This window comes from Monocercomonoides exilis, assembly GCF_001643675.1.
Source record: "Monocercomonoides exilis strain PA203 chromosome Unknown scaffold38-1042076, whole genome shotgun sequence".
Classification (NCBI taxonomy): Eukaryota; Preaxostyla; order Oxymonadida; family Polymastigidae; genus Monocercomonoides; species Monocercomonoides exilis.
In genome coordinates, this window is record NW_027150583.1 from 303,391 (window position 1) to 316,497 (window position 13,107).

Below are 13,107 nucleotides of genomic sequence, written 5' to 3' on the forward strand. Positions count from 1 at the left end.
TATCCAATTTTCTTTTTTCTTTTATTCATTCATTTTCACTTGCTTTTTTTCTCTCTGGAAACAGATTTTGCACCTGAAGTGATTGAAAAAGTTTCTATTTGTGTGTTTTCTATTGTGAAATCGCTGAGAGGAAGAGAAGAAGAAGAAGAAGAATTTGAAGAATTTGAAGATGAAGAAGAGGGAAAAGAATAATTCGAAGATAAAGGATCTTCTTCTGCGGATAGGAAAGAAGGGGAGAAAGGTGAAATTTTGGAAGGGGAAGAAGAAGAAGAAGAAGAAGAAGAAGAAGAAGAAGAAGAGGAAGAGAAAGAGGAGGAGGTAGAAGGATTAAATGAATGAGATGATGATGAAATGAATGCTTGATTTGAATGAGAAGAAGAAGAAGAAGAGGAATTTGAAGATGATGATGAATTTGAAGAAGAAGATGATGATGATGAAGTGAAATCAGAGAAAGAAGAAGGAAATGAAAAAGACGAATAAGAGGAGGAGGAAGAATTCGTATTTGATGATGATGATGAAGAAAGAGGAGGAAGAGGAAGAGGAAGAAGAAAAAGAAGAAGAAATTGAAGAGGAAGAAGAAGAAGAAGAAGAAGAAGAAGAAGAAGAAATTGAAGAGGAAGAGGAAGAGGAAGAAGAAGAAGAAGAAGAAATTGAAGAGGAAGAGGAGGAGGAGGAAGAACTAGAATTTGATGATGATGATGATGAAGGATAAGAAGATGATGATGAATTAGAAGAATATGAATTTGAACAAAACAATGAAGGAGATGATGGCGATGAAGAAAATTTCAATGCAATGTTATTTTCTTTCAGTTTTATTGTAGTTATTTTGTTGAAAGAAATATGAAAATTTCTTTTGTGCATCTTTCTCTTTCTCTTTTTCCATTTTTATTTCTCTTTTCTTTTCTTTTCTTTTCTTCTCTGTTCTTCTCTTTTTCTTTTTCTATTTCTTTTTCTATTTCTTTCTTTCTTTCTCTTTATCTTTTTCATTCTTTCCATTCTTTTTTCACCATTTTTCTTTTCTCTGTATATTCTGTTCCTCATCACATGCATCAAAATAGAAAGTGTGTTTTCTTTCTCATTTTTCTTCATCTTTCACATTTCTTCTGCTGATTGCCTCAAAATGCCTCATGTCAATATTTTTGAACCACATCCGGAGAATTAGCAGCATCCGGAGAAATAATTCTCTTCGTTTGATTGTCCCAGTTTTGGTTTTGTTTTCTGCTTCTTTTTCTTCTTTTCCACTTTATTCATTATTCTCCATGAAAATTCCCCGTTCCAGTAGATCTATTTGGGAGTTTGCCGGAATTATTATTTCAATCATTTTCTTCTTCTTCATTTCTTTAATCCAACATCTGATATTTCTTCTTCTTCTCTTTTGGTTTATTTTTCAGTCATCATTTCATGAAAAGTGGAGAAATCTTCAAAAGAAACAATTCTTTCTCTTCTTCCTCCTCTTCCTCTTCCTCTTCCTTCTCTTCCTCTTCCTTTTAATTCTTCTTCTTCCTCCTCCTCTTCTGCAATAGCTTCAGTTGTTTGTCTAATTTAATGCTTCAATTCCTCCAAAAAATATATTTCTCTCTCTCTTTCTCTTTCTCCTAAAACATTATCCTCTCTTTCCACCAAAAAATTGCTAAGTTCTTTCTCTCTTCTCTCTTTTTTTCAAATCTGCTTTTCTTCTTCATTCCAATTTATCCTTATTTTCCATTCCATCTTTGCATCTTCCCTCCTCTCTCTTCTCCTCCTCTTTGATGCACTCCATTATTAATTCCAACTCAAATTTCTTTTTGAAAATTTCCTAATTCCTTTCGCACTTCATTCAATTCTGAATATTTCACCAGAAATAGTGAGTCTTGCCATTTAATCTTCCAGTTGGCTGTTTCCATCAAACAGTTTTCTGAAATAACAAAGAGCAATGACAAGTCACAAAAAAAGTTGGATGCGCTCTGAATGAGAATACTCAGTTAGCTTATCAGCTCCGATAAACGAGTCGCTTCTGCAAAATTAACTCAACAAATGATCCTGACAAACTGCTTCTTCTCTCTTTAAAGCCCATGTTGAGCAAAGTCAAATGATATAGCATTCAAGACAGATGATAAAAGTCCCGAGTGTCATCGTTGAATGCAATCCAGACATGAATAATTACAAAATTTCTGCTCTTTTGCGAAATGAAAAGAAGATTTTTTTCCATGGCATTCCTGTTCATGATCAATCTGTATTTATTGAAAACACACCATTTAAGAAACATGAATATAATAAAAAAGACAAACCATCTTTTTTGATCTTGAATTATTTTCCCATCTCCAATGGATTGAAAATTATCAACTTAGCTGGCTTTCTTGTTCTCTAAGATTGCCTCTCACCGCATAAAAAATACAGACAACTGGACAATAAAGACTTGCATAGAACATCATCGAAAGCAGAGTATTTTTTGTTAAACCGATAATGATGCAAGTGAAAATAAATATTCACCAAATGATAAAGTAATGAACTCCTTTTCAATGACTTATTCAACGCCATGTCTTTGTTGACAGCATGTCAGTAGGATTCATGCAAAATGCAAATGAGATTGTAATTGAGGCCTGCTGAGTGCTTCGTTCAACTCGCTTCCTCCATTGTTCAATCCCCAAATTCCCTTTCCTTTTCCACAAAACCAACCTTCCCCCCAAAAACTTTGTCAAACAGATCCTGTGCAAAAAAGTATGCCAAGTGCACTGCACTTCCTACAAAATGACAAAGCGGTTCAATTCAATCTTTCTGGTATTTTGCTCGCTTTTTCTGCATCTTGCTTGAGTTATTTTTCATCAAAAAATCGCAGCCGATGTTGTATCATATGTTTTGCAATATACAGCTAAGTTCAAATCTCACACAATTTTCCTCCACCAATTCACTTTTCGCAAACAATCGATGCAAACCGCCACTCACTCCTCCGTCTGCAAGAAAAGAACCTGTTCTTCTGCAGTGCTATAGCTCGCATGGGTGCATTCGCGGATTTGTGTCCAAGCACTCAAATATGCCCTGGCTGTCGCAATTCATCAATAAAAAATCTTCATTTATAAAATTATAGGTCGTGAACCCTTATTTATTTGCTGAAAAACAAGATTATTTTGTTTCGAGATTTTCTTTCTTTGAGGCACAAATCATTGATGGCAAAAGAGGTTTCGATCCTATATTATTTTAAAAATTTTGATTTGGTGTTTTTAAATTATTTTGATTCAAAATTTTCGTGACAATTCTGAAAATGTATTTATTAATTTGTTTTGAATTCATTTTGCAATTTTGTAGTTTTTTTCGAACAAACAAATATTTCTTGGTATATCTATATTTTGAGAAAACGATTGTTCGGATGATTAATTGTTTTATTTCCAAATTTTTAGAAAAACTGATACAATTGGAAAAATGCACCGACGCTGAGCAGAAACAAATAATCGAAGAATTGAGCAATGTTTTGGAAGAAATTGGTAAAGAAGAATTCAAATTCGTTTTCACAAAAGAACTATTCGATAAAATGCAAAAAATGATTGAAGAAAAGAAAATGTCAATGGAAAATGAAATTGTATTGCTGAAGCACATTGGCTATTATTCCAATCTTAAAAGGATTTGGATTGAAGGCTTTGAAGAAACTTCATTGCGCAAAAGATTTGAAGAAATGATTATTGAAGAAGATGAGAAAAATGAGGAAAAGAATGAAAAGCGTCTTGTTGATCTTTGAGAATGCTATCTGACGCTTGGTGATGACCTCTCTTCTGAATTACTTTCAATATGTGTGCCTCATCTTCTGAAAGCTGCATTGAAGAAAGAGGAAAACGAAGAGGCTCAGAAAGAAGTGGAAATGGCTTTATTATCGCTTAGCAACCTTGAAGTACTTGATGTTTGAACATTTTTCTTTGCTTTTTTAGCGCATATGATTTTTTTCCACATATATTTTTATTAGTTTGTCGAACAAAAACAGTATTTGAATGAAATCAAAGAAATCTTCAAATATCATCAAGAGCATCACAACCTAACATCACTTGCTTATCAGTCTGCATGGCAGTTTTTATTTTGCAGATTGTTTTACGATAATCCACCTGTTGAAGTTATCGCAAATGAACTGCATTTTGCAAGAGAAGCAATTTCAGAACTGGAAGATCTGACGAAATGCGTTGATTGGAAGAAAAATGGAGATAAAATGAAGGAAATGAAAGACGAAAGTGTTTTAGGGAGATGGATCACAACACTGAATATTTATTTTTGTGGGTGCCAAATACGAAAAAAAGAACATGTTGTTCTTATTGAGAGCATTGTCCAGGTGTATCGAGTAGCAAAGGATAATCACAGAGAAATTTGTGAAAAATGCATTAAATTACTTATAACTGTATCAAATAACGCGGCTGTGGAGATTGAGGATTTGTTGAAAAGTGGAGCTGTCGATGCTTTTTTGGGAGAAATCATCCGATTTGATTTGATAAAATCACCAGTTGATGATTATTTGCAATTTTTCGAAAATATTTGTGAGAGGTTGAAGAAGGTGAATAAAAAAGAAAACGAAAAAGCAAAACGAAAAGAAATGAAAAGAAAGGTGTTTGACAGATTGGAAGAAGAAGGATATGAAGATGGCATTATCAGATTGCGTTATTGTATTTTCAAAGAAGAATATAGAAATAAGTTTTTTGTTCAAAGAATTGAAGATTATTTTGTTCATTGCTGATTCACTTTAATTTTTAATTCACCTCATTTATCTTTTGGTGTTTCGTTCTCTCTCTTTTTTTCTTATGAATGAACATGCTGCATTCTCATTGATGAAGAAATTTTACTCTATTTTTGAATTAATTTAATGTGTGTATTTAATGCAAAATGTGGGGTTTGGCTGAAGATTTTTAGCTTGTTTCATCTTTTTTCATCTGCTCTGTTTGACTATCGCCTTAAAGATAAAAGCCAATTTAAAAGAATCTCTTTCCTATCCTTTGGTTTTGATGCCAACTTGTTCATTGAAAAATAGATGGGCGACGGCTGATATTTTTTGAAGTTTATCACTTCAAACATTTCTCTCCATCAGAAGCAGCTCCTTCTCAGACTCGACGAAGTTTTCGTTCTTTGATAGTATGAGAATTCTTAAAGAACAGAGAGCGAAAAAGAAGAGACCTCAGGCATGTTTGATGAAAAAGCGAAACAGGCCATGGAAATAATGAAACAATATGAAAATTCCCTTTTTGAATAAAAAATCGTTGTGAAAGCGATGGAACAAGCAATTTTTTTGAGAAAATAGTGGGTAGTTTTGATGAATTATTATTTAAATAATTGTTGAAGTGTTTCGTAAAAAAATAAATATTCAAAAAGTTTATTATTTTAATTATGAAATGATTCAAAAAATAAATCGATTAAAAAATCTTGAGTTACAAGCAGAAATGCATCTCATTTCTTCAAACATTTACAAAATATTCAGAAATATCCAATGATATTTCAGAAAAATCAAGTTTTTTGTTCAGAAAATCAAAAATTTCATGAAAGCTTGTGATGATATCTTCGTATCCTTCTTCTTCCATTTTTTCAAACATCTTTATTTTCATCATCGATCTTTTCGCTTCTTCTATTTCATCCTTCTCTTCATCCTTCTCTTCATCCTTCTCTTCATCCTTCTCTTCATCCTTCTCTTCATCCTTCTCTTCATCCTTCTCTTCATCCTTCTCTTCATCCTTCTCTTCATCCTTCTCTTCATCCTTCTCTTCATCCTTCTCTTCATCCTTCTCTTCATCCTTCTCTTCATCCTTCTCTTCATCCTTCTCTTCATCCTTCTCTTCATCCTTCTCTTCATCCTTCTCTTCATCCTTCTCTTCATCCTTCTCTTCATCCTTCTCTTCATCCTTCTCTTCATCCTTCTCTTCATCCTTCTCTTCATCCTTCTCTTCATCCTTCTCTTCATCCTTATCTTCATCCTTATCTTCATCATCATATTCTTCTTCCTCTTCACCTTCTTCATCTTCATTTCTTTCAACCTTTTCTTCTGATTCTTCCCTATCATCATCGTCGTCGTCGTCATCATCATCATCATCATCTTCTTCTTCTTCTTCTTCTTCTTCTTCTTCTTCTTCTTCTTCTTCTTCTTCTTCTTCTTCTTCTTCTTCTTCTTCTTTTCTCATTTCATTTTTCCTTTTTTTATTAAATTCCCTTGAAACATTCATAAAAAATGCCAAGCTGTCAAAGGCAATATCGTCCATCAACGTTGGACTCTGAATTCCCTCCAAGATGACATCAGTGACATCACTCTCCAACAAGTCTTCAATTTCCACGGCTTTGCAACTCGTTGCTCCTCCAAATAAAAAAATGCAAAAGTTGCATATTTCAATTTGATAAGCCTTTGAGGCTTGAAAAATCTGAACAACGAGGTTAATAAGGCCAACTTGTTCTTTATCCTGCAACTCACAGAATCCAAAGTAAAATTTCAGCGTTGAGAGCCATCTCAACATATGAATCATTTCTTTCGTTACTTTTTCATTCTCTTCTTTGTTTCTCTTCCAATCAATGGATTTCGTCAGCTCTTCCAGTTCTCTTATTGCTTCTCTGACAAAATGCAGTTCGATCACCATAACTTCTTCCAAAAATCGATCGTTTTGCAATTGGCCTGCGAAAAACTGCCAAGCAGACTGATAGGCAAGTCGTGTCAAGTTGCAATGCTCTTGATGATATTTGATTATTTCTCTGATGTCATTTAAAAACAGTTCTTGTTCAACATCCTATTGATAAAAAATGATAAAAATTAATAAGATAAAAATGAAATAGAAATATTCAAACTTCTATTGGATCAATGCAACTCAATGCCAACAAAGCCATTTCCGTTTCTTTTTGAGTCTCCTCGCTTTCCTCTTTCTTCAACGCAACTTTCAGAAGACAAGGCACATAAATAGGACGCAATTCTGGTGAAGCATTGTTGCTCAGCATAAGATAGCATTCGCAAAGGTCAACAAGAAGCTTTTCATTTTTCAATTCTTTCTTCTTCTCTTCTTCAGCAATCATCTTTTCAATTCTTTTGATAAGTTTTGAATCATCAAAATTGTTACTCCACATCTTAATCAGTCCTTTTAAATATCCTATGTATTTCAGCAACAAAATAGCATTTGCCAAAGTCAATTTCTTTTCTTCAATCATTTTGTCCATTTTAACGAACAGTTCTTCTGTGAAAACAGTTCTGAATTCTCTTCCATTCATATCATCTTCTAGGCTAATCATTTCAAGGATTTTCTGTTTCTGTGCATCCTTACTGCAATGTTCAAGCTCAGAAAACAATTCTGAAATAAAAAAAGAAAGAAAATCGAATCATCTGGACTTCTGTGAAACAATGAATGCAAACCATTGAATTTTTCAGTGTTTTCCTTCCCCAGCATCTTTGAAAACAGATAACATTCGGAAAACAACAAATTTTCCATAATTCAAATTAAATTCGAATACGTTTGGATAAAAGAAATTGATGAATAGGTTAAACTTAAAAAGGCTTTAAAAAATATGTGTTCATACCGTACATTTTTGCATTTGTGTTTTTAACAAATCAGATTCAAGAAAACCAACGTTTAATTTTTTGTCTTTATTTGTAATGGATTCCATGATCATCAGAAATGAAAAACGGAATATTCCATTCACAGAATGAGAAATCCGTGAATGAACATTACCTGTAGAACTCGAAATATTATTTCCTGTGTGACAACAAAAATTGGTGAGATGCAATATTTTTGGAATTCTGCCTGATGACTTTTGTCAATTGGATGGCCAAAAGGAATGCAACAATTTCATCAATTGCACAAAAGATGTAATGTATGTAATTTATATTTTTCTGTTTGTTGTGAAGATATTATCATCTGTAACCTTTCCAAAGTGCAGGAATCCGAATGATTGTTGAAATGGCCAATCCCCGCTTTGGAGAGCAATACGATGAGAACGGAGCAGATTATTATATAGACATTGGGAAATAAATGAAGTTACACAAGATGCATGATTTTTATTTGGCCCAAGAGGTGAAAACAAATTCAACTGATGTTTTATTGAATGAAGATGAAAAGAAGGAATTCTGTGAAGGACAAAATCTGCACAAAATTTTATAGCATTTTGGAATGTTAGGCAGGGAGAGCAGTTTGTGGTTTTTTTTTTGGCAAGGAAAGTGGCTGGCAATATCGAGGGAAGGATATTAATCACAATAAAAAAGGCAATAATTCAATGGAAAAAAGAACACCAAAATATCCGTTTGATTTATAAGGTTTTCCTGCTTCTCGGACTGTGCCAGGCAGACATGGAAGGCTGCGAATTTCTATTTCTGATTCCGCTTTTGCTTCAAAAGAGTGGAAAAGCGCTAAGGACGAATCATCCAATTGTCGAATATTAGCTTGCAGTCGAACAACATTCAGGCCAATCGCCTTTGAATTTCATTCTTCGAAGGGACAGCTATTTTGAGCAAGCAAGGCAATTATCATTTGAAGTTTGCTTTCTTTGATGCCACAGCCGATGAAAGAGAATTCGATGGTTTTTGTTTTCATCATGTGTTTTTCAACAAAATTGTTGTTGCATTCAGTTTCTATGTCGGTGCATGGTCCATTATATTTTGTGCCTTGGTTATCGATGAATGAATGCCAACTTTTTCAATCATTCCTCCTCTTCGCTGTTGAAGCATAGCCAACTCATTCTCTTCATTTTCATCAGGGTTTATTTTCCTCATCAGCAATCTCGTTGACATTTGATGCCTTCCAATCACGCAGGCTAAAGAGCCATGTCCTTCAAGCACAGAAAGATGAATATTCATTTCATTATCAGTGGATCCATTTCGTCTGCTTCAATTTGCCAAATGTCTTCTTCATCACATTTTCCTCTTTCTTCTCCTTCCCCCTCTTTTTATTTTTATATATTCAATTAATCTTATTAAATAATATTAATTGAAGTTTACTGTTCTAAACCTGTTTTATATTCCTAAGATAATTACGCAGCTTGGATTAAAACAGACATGCCAAATGGAAATCGCATGAGACTTGAAAAATTGACAGAGGAAACATGAGCAAAGACACAATACCAGAAGACAAAGGAGATAAAGAAGATGCAGAGAATATGAAAGGAGTTGTGTTGACTTCCTGATGCTGACTGTGGCATGCATCCCATCGATATTGTTAAGGGTGCAGGACACCACACACTTCCTAATTCATGCAACAAAAGAAAAATCATTTCTATCATTTCCTGTTATTTGGGAAACAGCTCTCTTTTGTTATTTCCGAACTTCCTATCATTCGTGATGCCTTGTTGCTTCTGGTGGATCAGCTGCCTTGAGAGTGTGGTTATTGCAACAGAGCTTGCTGAGCCTGATGAAGGAGGGGCAGAATCAGAAAAGAAAAGAAGAAAAAGATGCGCATTGAGGATTTCCAACTTCTTTATTGAGCGAAAGAAATGTTGCCAGTGTATTTTGGAAGAGAAAAGAAGAAGGAAAAAGAGAAAAGAAGGAGAAGGAGTAGATGATGGAGAAAAATAATAATTTTCTTTTTGCTGTTTGCATCTGTTTCTTTCCAACAATCACATTTTTGATTTTGTGTTTCTCTTTTGTTGTCTATTACTTTCTTTTTTTCTTCATCAACAATCATGCTTTGATATTTTCAAAGCGATTTCAGACTTGTCGAGAAAACAATTCAATTGCCTCAGTGTATTTCACAAAATCATTTGTGATTCAACGGCAAGGAAGAAAATCCTTTGTTTTGCTTGACTTCTTCAAATATCATGCCTGTTCACTTTTTCGAGAAGCATTTATTCAATCTGTCTCTCAGCAAAAATAAAAATTTTGTTTTCCCCTTTCCCCAATACAAACAAGATTATTATTTTCTTTTTTGTGGGGCTGCCCAAGAAACAGACTTTTGAGCATCTTTTGGAATTTTATCTCTTTTCATTTTGTCAATCCGCCTTTGAATTCATTTTTCAGCTTCGAATGTGAAAAAGACACCAATACACTCATTTTCATTTTCTCCAAATAATTTCTGATTTTTCTTTTCGTTAACTCCATATTTGTTCTTTCATTAACTTCATGATATCGAGTTATTCAAGAAAAAGTGAAAAAAAAAAGATGAAATTTTCTTCTATTAAGGAAAAATGATCAATGCAACACTTGATTTCCAGCTCTTACCAAAACGCGCATGATGCAACCGTTGCTTCTGCTTTGTTTTCTGATGCAAACGCATCGTTTGTGCTTATTCATTTTCCTTCTTTTTGAAGCGCTTTGCCATGCAAACTGAACATGCCGTTTTTTCAATAAGAATGAAAGAGGACTCTGATGATGTGACCAAAGACGAAATCCGAGAAACGCCTATTACACACATGTTCACAAGTTTGCTCATCTTCGATTTTGGTTTTGAAGTTGTGAAATTTTGTGTATTTTTGAAATTTTTATTAAATCTTTACAGAATTGTTTTATGAGCTGGAAGACTGCCCAGAAATAGAACAGAAAGTTAAAATCCTTGAAATGAATGAAATGGTTGATAAAATGGATGAAGAAGAATTTAGACAGGTTTTCACGGTTGAGCTGTTCAACAGAATAGATCAAATGATTGAAGAAAAGAAATTATCATTTGAAAAATCAGCTGTGCTATTGAAGCATGCGGGTTGTATAAAGAAATTGAAATGCTTTTTTTTATATTCTTTTGATGAATCATTATTGGTCAAAAGAATAAGAGAGATGATAATTGATGAAAATGAGAATATGGAAGAAAAGAACGAAAAGCTTTTTATTGATTCCTGTGAATGCTATATTACTCAAAGCTTCCTCTACCTATTTAGCTTGCTTCAAATTTGTGTGCCTTGCCTTTTGAAAGTTGCGTTGAAGAAAGAGGAAGGCGAGGAAGCTCAAAAAGAAGTGGAAATGGCTTTGTTGGCTTTGAGCTGCATTAATGATAATGATGTATGAACATTTCTATTTCATTTTTGATGTTGCTGTAATTTTTTATATTTCTTTTTAAGTTTGTCGAGCAGAGACTGTATTTGAATGAAATCAGAGAGATCATCCAATACCATCAAGAATGCAGAAATCTATCACATCTAGCGTATCAATCAGCTTGGAAATTTTTAATGGGAAGATTTTACGAAAGCAAAAGTCTTGAAGGACTGATTGTGAATGAGCTGCATTTTGTGAGAGAAGCAAGAAGAGAACTGGAAGAGCTGATGATATGTGTGGACTTGAAGAGAAATGAAAAGGAACTGGGAAAAACTATTGAATACAATATGATGAAAAGATGGATGGATACGATTAAAACCTATTTTTCTCGAATCAGTGATATAAAGAATGAAGAAGAGTGCGCAGGATTGGCTGTGAGTGTTGTTGGGATATATGAAGCAGCGAAGTTTGGGAAAAACTTGATATGTGGCAAATGTGTACACTTTTTTAATTCCATGGCAAGACCTTACGTGTGGAAAAGCGAAAAAATTGATGTATTTGTGAAGAGCGGAGCTGTAGAGTGTGCTTTGGATTATGTGCACCGACAGACATTGGAAGATGATAGTGTTATTTATGTTTGTTTTGCTATATTTTCACAGTTTTGCAACAGATTAGAAAGCGCGGAATATAAAAATTTTGATAATTCAAAATGGAAGTTTAAAAGGAAGATTCTTGGAAAGATGGAAGAAGAAGGATATGAAGATTGCATAGTTGGATTAATATATTGGATAAAAGGTTCATTTTTATCTGAAATGTTTAATTTGAATTTAAAAAATTATTTAGTTTGTTACTGATTTAATAATATTTATTAATCACTTCAAAAATACAACAATTGTTTGTTTTGAAGGAGAGGATTTTTTTGCTCAATTCTTCTGTTTTAAGTCAGTTGAAGATGAAATGAAAATAAAAATAAAAAAAGGAAAAAGAAAAATGAAAATATTCTTGAAATGAAAACAATTTTGAAAAAAATCATCTTTATTTCATTTTATGTTTTCTTTGAAGAAAACATTTATTCGCTCTGTTTATTTCTGCAAGTTTTTCGGAATAAGTTTGTGCAACGAATAAAGACTTTTATCACTCCCACTTATACACCAACAATTATTTAAAGTCGAAAAACTTTCAATCGAAATCGTAATTTTAATCATGAAAAATTAATGTTAAAAAAAAGAGAGAATTGAAGTGAAGAAAATTTTTATTCTTATACTGAAGAAAATTTTTTCTCAATATTTGTGAATATGTTTTCTGCGAATTAAGAAAATACAGATATCGCATAAAATACCGGACAAGATCGATTTTGCATTAACTGCAAGAAGAATAATTCTGACAATTTTCCTCATAATAAATCTCATCATTGCAAACTCAATTGAAAAATGAGACTTTCAAAATAGCTTCATTTGTGCTCAGAGAAAATTGTTTTTAAAATTTCGGAGAAATATGATTCAAAGCATTTCAGAGATTTCAATCATTAATTCTTTCTGAGCACAAATGAGGCTATTTTGAAAGTTTTGTATATCAACTGAGTTAGTATTGATAAGATGTATTAAAAAAAAATTATCGGTATTATTCTATTTGCCGTTATTAAGAAATCGATATTATTAGGAAATTTTTACAATGTCAAGTGTTTAATGCTCAAATTGAAAATAGAAATAAAATATTTTGATACATTACGAAACAGTTGATGATAATCGTTTTTGAGTTACCCATTCCATAGAATTATTATATTTCAAATAGAATTTTCGAAAAAATCATCCTTGAAGTTTGTGAAAGATTCCATATCAAAAAAGAACACATTGTTTATTTATGAAAAGTTTTTTTTTTTTTTTTTTTTTTTTTTTTTTTTTTTTTTTTTTTTTTACAAACATAACATCATTACAAGTTTTTTTAAAAAAAATCCCTCAACAGGATTCCGGAAAAAAGAGGGACAGTTGCTTATATGTTCTGTTCATGTAGTTTTCATAAAGGGAAATATTTTTCCAATATCCCAATGGAGAAAAAAAAAGATCAAAACTCTAATAATATGTATATTTTTCAAAGGATCAGCCTCATTCTAATTTTTAAAATAAGAAATGATATTTTTGAATCTCAACAGCGTGGGCTTAAAAAACAATACCATTGAAACAATTTTTTTTAAAATAAAAATGTGATGTGCTCTTTCACTATTGGTATGCGGTTGCAACCCTTAACCT

The 13,107-nt window shown here is 32.7% G+C and overlaps 3 protein-coding genes across 3 annotated transcripts; 2 read left to right on the forward strand and 1 right to left on the reverse strand.

The window, feature by feature from the left end:
* Positions 1-511: 511 nt before the first annotated feature.
* MONOS_14576 (uncharacterized protein) lies at positions 512-712 on the forward strand (the record flags this gene model as incomplete). The annotated part of the gene is made up of 1 exon (XM_067867389.1): positions 512-712. The coding sequence occupies one exon, from the start codon at positions 512-514 to the stop codon at positions 710-712; it is 201 nt and encodes a 66-aa protein (XP_067723164.1).
* A 4,540-nt stretch (positions 713-5,252) lies between these two features.
* Positions 5,253-7,400, reverse strand: MONOS_14877fu16569 (uncharacterized protein; the record flags this gene model as incomplete). The annotated part of the gene is made up of 3 exons (XM_067867715.1): positions 5,253-6,710; positions 6,769-7,262; positions 7,325-7,400. 3 exons carry the CDS (start codon positions 7,398-7,400, stop codon positions 5,400-5,402), a joined length of 1,881 nt encoding a protein of 626 aa, XP_067723165.1. The 3' UTR covers positions 5,253-5,399.
* Positions 7,401-10,090: 2,690 nt separating this feature from the next.
* MONOS_14878 (uncharacterized protein) lies at positions 10,091-11,734 on the forward strand (the record flags this gene model as incomplete). The annotated part of the gene is made up of 4 exons (XM_067867716.1): positions 10,091-10,173; positions 10,248-10,318; positions 10,395-10,888; positions 10,948-11,734. The coding sequence occupies 4 exons, from the start codon at positions 10,091-10,093 to the stop codon at positions 11,713-11,715; spliced, it is 1,416 nt and encodes a 471-aa protein (XP_067723166.1). The 3' UTR covers positions 11,716-11,734.
* Positions 11,735-13,107: the final 1,373 nt, after the last annotated feature.